This window comes from Sciurus vulgaris (genome assembly GCF_902686455.1).
Source record: "Sciurus vulgaris genome assembly, chromosome: 5".
NCBI lineage: Eukaryota > Metazoa > Chordata > Mammalia > Rodentia > Sciuridae > Sciurus > Sciurus vulgaris.
The window spans coordinates 119,209,030-119,223,193 of record NC_136465.1 but is presented as its reverse complement, the minus strand read 5'-3'; the positions used below and the strand labels follow the sequence as shown (position 1 = coordinate 119,223,193).

At 41.2% G+C, this 14,164-nt stretch overlaps 1 protein-coding gene across 1 annotated transcript; it reads left to right on the top strand.

The window, feature by feature from the left end:
* The first annotated feature begins 4,210 nt into the window (after nucleotides 1–4,210).
* On the top strand, nucleotides 4,211–12,040 carry ATP5F1B (ATP synthase F1 subunit beta). Its single transcript, XM_079140556.1, has 10 exons — nucleotides 4,211–4,371; nucleotides 4,832–5,014; nucleotides 5,259–5,433; nucleotides 6,231–6,352; nucleotides 6,598–6,782; nucleotides 7,772–7,930; nucleotides 8,034–8,156; nucleotides 9,408–9,620; nucleotides 9,944–10,145; nucleotides 11,773–12,040. Exons 1-10 carry the CDS (start codon nucleotides 4,245–4,247, stop codon nucleotides 11,871–11,873), a joined length of 1,590 nt encoding a protein of 529 aa, XP_078996682.1. The 5' UTR covers nucleotides 4,211–4,244; the 3' UTR covers nucleotides 11,874–12,040.
* The last annotated feature ends 2,124 nt before the right edge of the window (nucleotides 12,041–14,164 follow it).

Here is a 14,164-nt window from a genome sequence, read left to right as displayed (position 1 = left end):
ACTAATTGGGATAAAAGAGGTTAAGGATCTCTATTTATATGTGGTGCTGAGAATCAAACCTAGTGCCTCACACATGCTGGGCAAGCACTCTACCACTGAGCTACAGCCCCAGCCTGAGGTTAAGGGTCTCTAAAGCTAGTAATCCCCAGCATCAGGTCATTTGTAGCCTACCATTATGTCACAGTGTCTGCATCATTCACATCACTGCATGTCGTAGGTATAGCCTTGTAAGAAGGATAAGTAGAGTACAATAGGATATTCTGAGACCACATCCACATAATTTATAAAAAGTATAATAATTGTCCTATTTCATTAGTCATTGGTAATCTCTGTGCCTAATTATATATTATAAAGCTTTATCATAGGTAATGTATGTATAGGAAAAATAGTGTATATAGGATCTGGTAGTATCTAAGACTTCAGGGATCCACTGGGGGTCTTTGAACATATTTCCTATGGATGTGGGGGGACTATTATATTTTTATGGAATTTTTAAATCACCGAGGTTGATAATCAGAAAATGTCAAGCATTACCAGAGTACTGAAATAATGTGGGGATATGACCACTGTGGATTATCAGTAGTGCAGGGGGTTTGTGGAAAATATAAATTTTTCCATAATGTGAAATTTTTAAGGTTTACGATTAACTATAGGGCACAGTTATTTTGTAATTAACTTTTTTTTGGAGGGGGGATTGAACCCAGTGCTTTTGTGCATGCTAGGAAAGCACTCTACCACTGAGCCACATCCTCAGCCCTTGTAATTAACATCTGATAAGAACAAATTTGGTGTATGTGGTTCCTATTTTCCAAGAAAAATAATTTGTATTTTACATAAAATATCACTTGGATAATCTTGGTCTCAGCCAGGAAATATGAAGTTGGATCAAAACAGTTTAGAATTCTAATGGAGATGACATCATTTGTTCAGAAAGTCTATTAGGACCAATCTCAAAGTTAATCCTTTATTTTAGAATAAATAGGTTATCTGATTTCAAAAAAGAGGGAGAGGGGGCATTGCAAGTAAATGACAGCAAAGGAGTTAAATTAATAGTTCTCAAACTTGAGTATAATGATCTCTATGAAGAAACAGCTCTTGCCCCCACCTCAGAAACATGTCAGAAGCATATGACATTGCAGTGTGACACAAAATTTGTTTAAAGAATAACTTGGCTGCTCAGGAATAAGTTAAAATTGCTTGATATCAGATAAGAGGACAAAGAATGTGTAATAAATTTCCAAAAGTGATGAGTTTCAGTTACCCAGAAATTTATGTGAAGTCTCTCAGAAAACTGGATTAGGTGAATGTCAGTGTAAATATGTTTGATGGTTATTAAAACTTTATTTGGCCAAAACCAAAATTGGTTGTAGCATTAAAAAAAAAAAAAAAAAAAAAAAAAAAAAAAAAAAACAAGATTAAATCTTGCTGCTGCTTGCTGGAAAGGGGGAAGTGAGGAACTCAGATTTCTTGGCTTTGGTATAAAATTATATTTGTTCTTTCACATGAGAAATAGTTGAGGTCATAGGTAGTAAATAAGTGGATCACAAATTATCATTCTGGGCCAATTTTGGTCGCATTGCCCTAGGAATTTTACTCATTGCACAGGTGAGGGCAATTTCCCTACATATTTATGTGACCAAAATTAATCCTTTGTCCTTTCTCTACTATGTATGTACTTTACCAATTATAAGTAATTGATTTTATCTACAATAAAAACAATAATTTTAAACTATTTTTTCCTTTATTGCCTTTTTCTTTTTTCCTCTCCAATCACTGAGATCACAGACCCGTGCCACCGTCCCCAAATCCTTTATTACTTTTGATTATAACACATGCTCTGCTCACATATTGAATGAGATGAACAACTGAGTACAGCAGCACATGCCTATAATACCAGCGACTCAGGATGCTCAGGCAGGAGGGTCACAAGTTGGAGACCAGCCTGGGCAAGTTGGTGAGGCCATGTCTCAAAATAAATTAACTAAAAATAGGACTAGGCATGTAACTCAATGGTAGAGTACTCCTGGGTTCAATCCCTAGTACAGCAAAAATAAAAGCAACATGATTGGACAGGATTCAACTGACCCTAATAATACAAATAATTTTTTAAGATAGGATCTTGCTAAATTGGTAAGGCTGGCCTCAAAATTTGTGGTCCTCCTGTCTCAGGCTCCCAAGTGACTGGGGTTATAGGTGTGCACTACCACATCCAGCTTCTTTTTTGATTTTTTAACCCTGTGTTCTTGGATCCACTTTTTATTCTTCTGCCCCTTTTCTGGTTTGCCTTTCTACCTGCTCCTTACACATTTGTGTTGTTTTGGGTTCTTTCTTTCTCTCTCTTTCTTTCTCTTTCTTTCTTTTCTTTCTTTCTTTCTTTCTTTCTTTCTTTCTTTCTTTCTTTCTTTCTTTCTTTCTTTCTTTCTTTCTTTCTTTCTTTCTTTCTTTTCTCTCTCTCTCTCTCTTCTTCTTCTTCTTCTTCTTCTTCTTCTTCTTCTTCTTCTTCTTCTTCTTCTTATTATTATTATTATGGTATTGGGGATTGAACTTGGGCACTTAACCACTCAGCTGCATCCCCAACCCTTTTTTAATATTTTATTTTGAGACAGATCTTGCTAAGTTGCTTAGGGCCTGGTTAAATTGCTGAGACTGGCTTTTGAACTTCCGATCTTCCTGCCTCAGCTTCCGCGGCTGCTGGGATGTAGGTGTGAATCACCATGCCTGGCATCTCTTGGTTTCTTACTAGGCAAGATCACCAGATGGATATTCCAGAGGCATTTCAAAAGTAACATTTTTTTTTTCCCCCTCCTTGTTTTCTGGGTTAAACCCTCTGGTAACTCCATTTCCACAGTGTAGAACGTTTTCATAATCAGAAAAATGAGAACAAATAGGGTTAAGACAGGTAGGAAATCACAAGTTCAAAGTCAGTCACAGCATCTTAGAGAGGGCTTAAGCAATAAATAAAATGGATTGGGGATGTGGCTCAGTCGTTAAGTGTCCTTGGGTTCAATCCCTGGTACCAAAAAAAAAAAAGGGGGGGGGGGTCTCCAGTTCCACCCCAAAATATCTTTGAATAAAATTAATACTTCAGGAAAAGATGCTGTTTATTTTGATTTCCCAGTCTGAAGGAACATTTACCCAACTCCCATTCCTATTCAAAAGCCCTTTAAGACCTGTCTGCTATTTCTCATTCTATAATTCATCTCTTTACTATCTTCTTTTTTGTTTTTGTTTGCTTTGTTTTTCGTTTTTCCCCTTGTTGCTGGGAGTTAAACCCACTGTTAAACACTGTCCTACTGAGCTATATCCCCAGCTGGTCCTGGCTTTTTCCTTTCCTTCACCTACAAACAAACGCACTTGTAGTTCCACAAAAGGAACATACTACTTCATGCAAATGCGCGCTTGGAATATACTTGGTTTCTACTTTACCCTAGGAATTTCTACTCATATTGCACAGCTGAGGGCAAATTCCCTACATATTTAGGCGACCCAAATTTATCCTTTGTCCTTTCTCTTACCATGTATGCACTTTACCAATGCTAACCAAGAACGGTAACACTTCATTGTTTGCTCATTTGGATCTTAAAAGAAGGTCCGGAGTCTTGTTGTCTACTCAAGCCTAGTATACGTCTATTAAGTGACTGGTTATTTTAGTTTCTCTGATTGTATAAATTTTAGTAATAAAGATTCTGTCCAGTTTGTTGATCTGCTGAGCCTTCTGGGAGCTTCCAATCACAGTATTTAAAAAAAACAAAACAAAACAAAAAAAAACGTGTTTTGATTGTAGAAAAGGCTCCTGACTTCGCCAGGTTCACCTGCAGTGATGCCGCCCGACGCACGACTTCAGTTATCCCACGCCTGACTATCAGCTCAAAGTCCTCCCGAAGGAGAGAGCCCAAGGACAGGCAAAGACAGTCCATGTGCTTCCCCGACTTCCAACAGGAACTCGGCCCCTTTCCTAAACGTAGTTCCGCCAAGTACTCTCCCCAACAGACATTTCTATGGTCCAATTAGGTTTCAAGGCTCGGAGGGCTGCAATTCCAATAATAGAAGCAGTTTCTGATTAGCCCCGTTTTGACCAATGGTTTAGAAGGTGAAAGCTTATTAACCTATAGAAACAGAGTTAAGAATGATGAGCAGTAAATTTATCCAATGGATGGGTCTACAGCCGAGTAGACCTCGCCCCAACTGCTGGGTTGCAGGCGGCGGGGACCGCTGCCGCACTCAGTCTCCACCCGGACTCCGCCATGTTGAGTCTTGTAGGTCGTGTGGCCGCCGCGTCGGCCTCCGGGGCCTTGCGGGGACTCAGCCCTTCGGCGTCGCTACCCCAAGCCCAGCTTTTACTTCGGGCCGCTTCGGCAGCGGTCCAGCCAGGTAAGTGGTTTCTTGTAGGATTCCCGTTCGACTCTGCCTCCTTATGACCTTGACCCTGGGACCGATCGTAGCTTGGGCCTACGTGATTCGTAGTGCAAAAAGATTTGTAGTGCTCTTTAACGGTGGGAAAACTAGAATAGATTGCCTGTTGGAGCTTTCTTCAACTTAAGTACTACCCCTTTTTGGAGATTTGGCTCTGTGTGACGGAAAAGTGGGAGCAGGTGCGTTGACTTCTCCATGGCATAATGATATTGCAGTCACGAATAATGCATTTTTGTGCATGTACATGGAAAGCTCTGCAGTCGCGTTCTCAATGGCTGCGTGGCCCAGTCTCTGGCCGCGCTTTCCGTTCAAGCGGAAGGAGGCCCAGCCTGGGTTGAATTCGCCTCCTCTTGTGGGTTGTAGATGCTTTCTATGTGCCGAGTCCCTCTCCTTCCAATGTATTTTTTTTTTCTATTAGCCAGAGACTATGCAGCGCAAACATCTCCATCGCCAAAGGCAGGCCCGGCCACCGGGCGCATCGTGGCAGTCATCGGTGCAGTAGTGGATGTCCAGTTTGATGAGGGATTACCACCTATCCTAAATGCCCTGGAAGTGCAAGGCAGAGATACCAGGCTGGTTTTGGAAGTGGCCCAGCATTTGGGTAAGTAGAATGCTTAAGAATAGAGAATACTGTTTAATTCAGATAGCGCAGAAATCAGGCCATCTCCCTTCTGTGATGATTTTATCAAAATGACTTTCGTTCTTCTGAGTTTGCTGAAGCCACATTTAGATACTGAGAAGGAGCCTTGATTGACTTAGTCAGGTCTTTCATACCAGCTACACTTTTTGTTAAGTATTATGATACCATCTTGTTCTTAAAACCTTGAAATGCATTTATCTGACAGGTGAGAGCACAGTAAGAACCATTGCTATGGATGGAACAGAAGGCTTGGTTAGAGGTCAGAAAGTCTTAGATTCTGGTGCACCAATCAAAATTCCTGTTGGTCCTGAGACCTTGGGCAGAATCATGAATGTCATTGGAGAACCTATTGATGAAAGAGGTCCTATCAAAACCAAACAGTAAGTTCCTCTTGCTGCATCTATTCACAAAGGAACTGCTTTTTCTTGGGAGTTTTACACATTAAGGTGTCATGTAATAAAGCAAGATTTTCCTACAGAATACTTAAAATGCTCATGTGGTTAAAAATCCGTGATGTCACCTGGCACCATGGCACAGACCTGTAATCCCAGCAATGAGGAAGGCTGAGGAAGAAGGAAGTTCAAGTCCAGCCACAGCAACTTAGTGAGACCCTGTCTCAAAGTAAAAAATAAAGAGGACTGGCTCAGTGATAAAGCACCCCTGGGTTCAGTCTCCAGTACCAAAAAATAAATACTGTGTACAAAGTATCAAAATTCATTCTACTGTCATGTATAATTAATTAGAACAATTGAAAAATAATAATCCAAAAATAAATAAATAAATAACATGACTTTTTCTGAAAAAATTAAGGATACACAGTTCTGATACACAGTTGAGAACTGATACTTACGATCCCATTTTATTAAAAAGGCTTAGGTTTATGGCATAGGTTAAGGGTTTTTAAAAACTTGCATGGCTTTGTTTTCCTATTGATATATGAAGGACTGTTTAGAAAAAGGAGAAATTTTGATAAAGTTGTCAGGGAATGGGATTATTTGTTCTGAGATGAAGTCTTTATTGCAGAGAGTAAAGTTAGATACTAGATGACAACTTCACTATAATGTAGACCAGATCCTCTGGGAAAGATTGGACTTGAGAATTGATAGGGATATTTAAGACTTAAGTTGTTTTCAACAAAGTCAGTGTAGATGGTGATGCTCTTTTCTCCTCTTAACAGATTTGCTCCTATTCATGCTGAGGCTCCTGAGTTCATTGAGATGAGTGTTGAGCAGGAAATTCTGGTGACTGGTATCAAGGTTGTGGATCTGCTAGCTCCCTATGCCAAGGGTGGCAAAATTGGTATGTTAGTGGTGGGTACATATTATCCAAACCTAATATGGGAAGGGGGTTAATTATACCAACTTGAGTTGGTTTTGATATCTTTCCCTCACTGATGAGTAGCTTCTGACTTTCGTTCTTCTGAGTTTGCTGAAGCCAGATACCATTCCTGAGAAGGGAAAAGATGGAAGAAAGCAAAATATTTTGAAGTTTACTTAATTTGGGAATGTTAGAACTTTTAAATATTTTTTCTCTATCCCTTCTAGGGCTCTTTGGTGGTGCTGGAGTTGGCAAGACAGTGCTGATCATGGAGTTAATTAACAATGTTGCCAAAGCCCATGGTGGGTACTCTGTGTTTGCTGGTGTTGGAGAGAGAACCCGTGAAGGCAATGACTTATACCATGAAATGATCGAATCTGGTGTTATAAACTTAAAAGATGCTACCTCCAAGGTGAGCACTTGATGGACTGAAGTTCACATAGTAGTTGTGCCAGAAAACTTTAGTCAGCTAAAACCTTTTTTAAGACGGTACTTGGAATTGAACCTAAGTGTGCTTTACCATTGAGCTACGTCCCCAGCTCTTATTAAAATTTTTAAATTTTGAGCCAGTTGGAGTGGCTCACACCTGTAATTCCAGTGACTTAGGAGGTAGAGGCAAGGAGGATTACAAATTCAAGGCAGCCTCAGCAATTTCAAGAAACCCTGAGCAACTACTGAGACCCTATCTCTAGATAAAATATACAAAAGGGCTGGGGATGTGGGAAAGCGCTTCTGGGTTTAGTTCCTGGTACCTAAATAAATGAATAGATAAATATTTTAATTTGAGACAGGCTGTCACTGAGGTGCTGAGTATGACCTGAAACTTGTGATTCTTCTCCCCCAGCCTCCCACGTTACTTGAATTTCAGGCATCCACCACTGTGCCCAGCTAGACTTTGTGTGTGTGTGTGTTATGCATGGTATCAAATCCAGGGCCTTGTACATGCTAGGCAGACACTCTCCCACTGAACTGCTTACCTAGCTCTAGGTTTTTCTTTCTGGTAGAAAGTCCTGTCATTTGAAAGCTCATTGTTGAGGGGAGGCTGGAGGTGGTTCACATGTCTGAGTTAACTGTTTTTTTTGTTTTGCAGTGCTGGGGATTGAACCCAGGGCCTTGTGCTTGCAAGGCAGGCACTCTATCAACTGAGTCATATCCCCAGCCCCGAGTTAACTGTTTTGTTTTTGCTTCCAAAGGTATTTCCTTCCAACTTTAGGAATTTTTCCCTTTTTAATGCAAAAAATTGTTTTTCTGTTTTGAACTGAATATCTAAGAGGGAAAAGAAATTTGCAAACAAAAATGTTGACATCTGAGAATCTGCGATGGTTTCTCCCTGATTGGGGATCTTGGGTATGTGACTTTCATACTCCTGTTTCAGGTTTTCTGACTATATGATTACTGCAGGTAGCGTTGGTGTATGGTCAAATGAATGAACCACCTGGTGCTCGAGCCCGGGTAGCTCTGACTGGACTGACTGTGGCTGAATACTTCAGAGACCAAGAAGGTCAAGATGTACTGCTGTTTATTGATAACATCTTCCGCTTCACCCAGGCTGGTTCAGAGGTGAGAGGGCATCCTTGAGAGGTTCAATGGGCTTTTCTGTGACATTGTGTAGACCAAGCTAAAGATTTAGACACCTAAAACCTTTGTTCTTTTTTTCTCTTAGGTATCTGCCTTATTGGGCAGAATCCCTTCTGCTGTAGGCTATCAGCCAACCCTGGCCACTGACATGGGTACTATGCAGGAAAGAATCACCACTACCAAGAAGGGATCTATCACCTCTGTACAGGTAAGAAAAAGTAAGTGGATGAAGGTTTCATTTATATAAAGGTATGTAGAGAGAGGTATGCTACTTCATTCCATCATAAAGGTCTTTTAAATGGTGGGCTGGGTTCATGAATTAGAATAATGTGTAAAATTCTTTTTTGCATTTTAAAGATCCTGAAAGGTGCCCAGGTGCATGCCTGTAATCCCAGCAGTTTGGGATGCTGAGGCAGGAAGATTGAGAGTTCAAAGTCAGCCTCAGCAGTGGCAAGATGCTAAGCAACTCAGTGAGATCGTCTCTAAATAAAATACAAAGTAGGGGTGGGGATGTGGCTGAAACTTGTGATTCTTCTCCCTCAGCCTCCCTGAATTGAGTGCACCTGAGTTCAATCTCCCGTACCAAAAGAAGAAAAAAAATAAATATAAGATCCTGAAAGGTTAAAAAAAAAAAAAAAAATCTAAAGTAATTGAAGATATACATGTAAACAAATCATAAAGTATTGGTTTTCAGCTTAAAGGAGGTCTCAAACTATATGGAAATTGACTTAAATATTTACAGAGTTAATGTACTACAAAATTTAAACATGTATAGGTGGTAACATTTAGCAAAATTATTTTAAAACATGGGGCTAAATTGTAAGTTTCATGATTTTTTTTTCCCCCTCTTGGTACTGGGGATCAAGTTCAGGCAGGGCCTTGTACATGCTAGACACCCTTTAACACTGAGCTGTCTCAACCCTCATGAGTAATTTTTTCCCTCTTGGTACTGAGAATTGATCCCAAGGGCACTTAACCACTGAGCCACATTCTGAGGCTCTCACTTAAGTTGCCTAGGGCCTTGATAATTTACTGGGGCTGGCATTGAACTGATAAGCCTCTTGCCTTGCCCCTGTCCCCCTAGTTGCTGGGATTACAGGCATGTGTCATCACACCCAGCTATATCATGAATCATTTTAATAAATTATTGCAGTGGTGCAGAACGATGTTTTTGTTATTGTTTTGTAGTTTGTAAAAGTTGGTATTATTACAGTAGAGTTAAAATGTAGGATTAAGAACAAAAGTAGTGACAATGGAAATTTTTCCATTATGGCTTAGAAGGACCAGATAATCTTGTGAACTCATGGCAGGTATTAGGTATGAAGCTCTTTTGAGGTGGATATTTAATGCTATGAAGAGGGAGGGAGGTGATAAAAGAGGGGAATGTAAGTAAGGGGAATGGCTTAAATGGAATTACTTTGGTTCTTGCTGCTCTAAATGGATTCTTGACTCAATTTAGGCTATCTATGTGCCTGCCGATGACTTGACTGATCCTGCCCCTGCCACTACCTTTGCCCATTTGGATGCTACCACTGTGCTGTCTCGTGCAATTGCTGAACTGGGTATCTATCCAGCTGTGGATCCTCTGGACTCCACCTCTCGCATCATGGATCCCAACATTGTTGGCAGTGAGCATTATGATGTTGCCCGTGGAGTACAAAAGATCCTGCAGGTGATTATATTGTCACCAGTGACCATAAAGTTATGGAGGGAATTTGAAAACTATAATACGACTAAATCTTTCTTAGTAGGAGTGATTTCTTTTGGAGCAAGGAAAATCCATGGTGTTAATGAGGTCTCTTCTAGGTTTCTAGGTACTTAGGCTTTGGAAGATTAAGTAGATTAAGGAGAACAAGACACTGAACTTGGCTGAGGACCCTTACTATCCCAAGCATTAATTTCCCCTCTTAGCTTGTTTCAGTTCTTAGGTTTTTGTCTAATAAAATTAAAGGAATGTGAATACTTGCTTAGACTTTTTTATCTTTTTTCTCCTAGGACTACAAATCCCTCCAGGATATCATTGCCATCCTGGGTATGGATGAGCTTTCAGAAGAAGATAAGTTGACTGTATCCCGTGCACGGAAAATACAGCGTTTCTTGTCTCAGCCATTCCAGGTTGCTGAGGTCTTCACAGGTCATATGGGGAAGCTGGTACCCCTGAAGGAGACCATCAAAGGATTCCAGCAGATTTTGGCAGGTGAGAATTTTGAGTATAAAGCTGAAAAACTGAAATTTTAATGCTCTCCGTGCTGTGTTCCCATTCTAAAAACCATATATTAATTTTTTTTTACTGAGAAATTAAGCTACCTCCTACCAGTTTTATTTAAAATATATGTTTACTTTGTGTGTGTGTGGTGGTGGTGGGGAGGGAGGCCTGGGTACTCAGAATTGAACCCAGAAACTCGCTTGTGCTAGGCAAGTGCTCTACCATTGGCTATATCCCCAGCTGTTTTTATTCTGGACAGTTGTCCAAGTTAGCCACAAACATCTGATCCTCCTAAGCATCTGGGATTATAGCATGCACCACTATACCTGGTTTACTTCTTGAGAATATGGCATATATTACTTGGCTCTCTAGCTCCTTTTCAATTGCAGCTATTCTTCTAAGTGAAAGCATTATTACTGTGTTTTACAGTGAGGAAACTGGAGCACAGGAAAATAAAAATAAATTATATCCCAATATCATATAACCAGAAAAGTGCAAAACCAGAATTCGAACTTGGTTTATATGATTCCAAACCGTATTTCCTTCCTTCCTTCCTTCCTTCCTTCCTCCCTTTTCTTTTCTTTTCTTTTCTTTTCCTTCCTTCCTTCCTTCCTCCCTCCCTCCCTCCCTCCCTCCCTCAGTACTGGGGCTCAAACTGAAGGTCTGATGTGCCTGCTCTGCAAGTACTCTGTCTCTGAGCCACATCCCCGTGCCCCCTTCTTGTGGTGGTGGTAATTTTTGTTTTGTTTTGTTTGGTACCAGTGATTGAACCCAAGGCACTCTTTAAGACGGAGCCACATCCCCAACCTCTTTTTTATGAGGCAGATCTCAAAGTTGCTTAGGGCCTCTCCATTGCTGAGGCTGGCTTTGAACTTATGATCCTTTTGTCTCAACTTCCCACTGGGATTACAGGCATGTGCCACTGCTACTGGCTCACGTGTTTTTTTTTAAACACATATATACACTTACATAGTTGTCGATGAACCTTTATTTTATTTATATACAGTGCTGAGAATTGAACCCAGTGCCTCATACATGCATACATGCTAGGCAAGTGCTCTACCACTGAGTCACAACCCCAGCCCTGGCTCATGTGTTGTTGTTGTTGTAGTTGTTGTTTGTATTTGTTAGTTGCAGATGGATGCAGTACCTTTACTTTATGCAGTGCTGAGGCTCACATCCAGTGTTAGACAAGCGCTCTACCACTGAGCAACAACCCCAGCCCCTCATGTGTTCTTAATCCATACTAAATCATGTCTTTTTAACAAGTTTGGAGGTAGTAGAGATGAACTCAGGGTACTCTACCACAGTTATATTCCCAGCCCTTGTAATTTTCTAATTTTGAGACAGGGTTCTCTACAAGTTTCTGAGGCTGTTCTTGAACTTGTGATCCTTCAGCCTCATTCAGCCTCCTGAATAACTGGTATTACAGCGGTGTGTTTTCTTTTGAATTTGACTTGTGAGGGTTTTTTTTTCCCCCTGCCCCAACAAAAGTTTTCTTAGATGGCGTGAATTGGAAGGTCTGACTGGTGGCCTCAAATGGTGAGATGTGTACCATACTGCTTAAAGTTGATAATCCCTCCACTTATTACTAATTGGACTTTTTTTTTCCATGTAGGTGAATATGACCATCTCCCAGAACAGGCCTTCTATATGGTGGGACCCATTGAAGAAGCTGTGGCAAAAGCTGATAAACTGGCTGAGGAACATTCATCATGAGAGGTCCTCTTGCCAAACTAAGCACTCATCCAGTGTATTGTCCCTCTCCTTGCCTGTAATCCTAAAACCACAGTTTTCTGTGTGGCCACACAAGAGCCTTGATTGAAGACATTATGTTCTGTCTGAAGAGTATTTAAGGTTTCCAATAAAATGTACACCCCTCAGAATTTGAGTGTTTTTCTTGGTTTTGGTAATATAGCCAGTACTGAAATTTTTGACATTGAGTGGCTACTAGGTACAATTTAAGCACAAAGTAGGCCTATGTATTTGAAATGGGATCATAAAAAGAGTAACCATTCGTTTGGATTGATGAATTGTGAATCTTAAGAGGAGTTCCTGTGGGTAATGTGATTTTGGTAGAGCTTTGGCACATTTATGGCATTTATCCAAAGCAAATTGATTTTTTTTTTTGTCTTATATATCCTTTATAGCACATTTCTACTTAAAGGGATTGGGCACATACCTATAACCCAGGCCACTCTGAAGGCTGAGGCAGGAGGATCACAAGTTCAAGACCAGCCTCTCAAAAGGTGCTATATACCAAAAAAAAAAAAAAATTGAACATAGGTGCACTATACCAAACTTACATCCCCAGCCCTTTTTATTTTATTATCACCTAGTACCAGGATTGAACCCAGGGGCTCTACCACTGGACCATATCCCCAGACTTTTTTGAGACAGGGTCTTGATAAATTGTTCAGGGCCTTACTAAATTGCTGAGTCTGACTTTGAACTTTGGTCTTCCTGTCTCAGCCTCTCAAATTGCTGGGATTACAGGTGTGCACCACCACACCTGGCCTAAAGTTTTTAAATTTTGAGATGGTCTTGCTAAATTGCCCAGGCTGAGGAATTTGGCAATCCTAGACCTCAAGTAGCTGGGGTTACAAGCGATTACCACTCTGCCCAGTCTTAGCTCTCTTTGAGGCAGGGTGTGAGTTGCTGAGGTTGACCTTGAATGTGCAGACCTGCCTCAGCCTCCCAAATCACTGGGTATGTGGGCATGAGCCACTTAACCTGGTGCAAAGGAATGTTTTTTTAGGAAGTCACATTGGGATAAATGACATGGTTTTAGAACATTCTAAGACAAGGCAGCAGTTAGTTGAATGAGGTTTTTAGGAAATGGTGATGAATATCTATCTTTACTAAAATTGAATTAAAATGGCCCTCTGTATCTTGGCTAGACCTTCATTTCTTCAGATAGTACTCCTCTAACTACTGCTTCCTGACATTTTGAGCAAGCTTGCAGTTTGTGATTGCCTGAGGCTCCGCTGGGAGAAAAACAAGAGCTCTAGCCTGAGCTCTTGCTAAAATCCCTTATGAAAGCTTGGAAAAGAGATTTAATCTGTTACAGGGAACAATTTTCAGCGTTGCTGCTTGGGTTTTTTTAATTTTATTTTTTTAACTAAATAGATCATTTTAGCCTATTTTAGGTGCAAAATGCAAGGTCACATTTTGTGCTCCTTAAAGTGTTCCCCTGGGCCTAGGCCCATCCTACTGCCCTCTCGCGGTAGTACTGGAGGTTGCAAGAACTCTGATCTCACCATTTTGAAATTCATAAAAGCCATTTGCTGGGAGGTGGTTCTCTTCTAATGACTGTTTACAAACCAGCTGGGGCTTTTGTCCTAAGGAGGAGCCTGCATTTACAAGCTCCACCCACCGAGACCTTCAAGTTGGTAAGAGCTGGGCGGGGACTGATCTCCCAATTCAGAGGCCCCTCGGGGCTGAAGGTTGGGGAGGGGCCCTGGGAGAGGCGCCAGGGGTGGAGTAGGGCCTCTAAGCTTCCTCCCATCTGCCTATGACGTTCTTGGCACCAATCTCTCCTGTGTCATGAACTGGACAGAAGGTGGAGCCCCTGAGCTACTTGTGCCTGGTAGTTTGCTCCCAGAAAATCTTGGATTTGGGGAAATGATGAGTTATGGGGGTGGGGACACTTCCTCCAGGTCCTGACTGGAGTGGATAAGAACCTGGAGAAGAATGCCCCAGGGTATGGGTCCACCCTTTCTGTTCTGTTTTCCTATACATCCAGATGCAGACCTGGGAACTGAAATCCTAAAGGTCATTTGCATCCCTTTACCCCTTACCCTGACAGCTTTATGTCCTTCAGCAATTATCTAGAACCTTCTCCCTCTTACTAGCGCAACTACTTATTTCCTTCCCCCTGCCGCCCTCTTACCATGCTACTGAAGTGTCAACACAGTTCTAACCTTCCTCCATATTTCTCCTGGTCTGCCCTGTCCTTGCCTCCTCCCTCTCTCCACCCAGAGAAAGCCCCGCCCTTCCCTCCTCCCTCT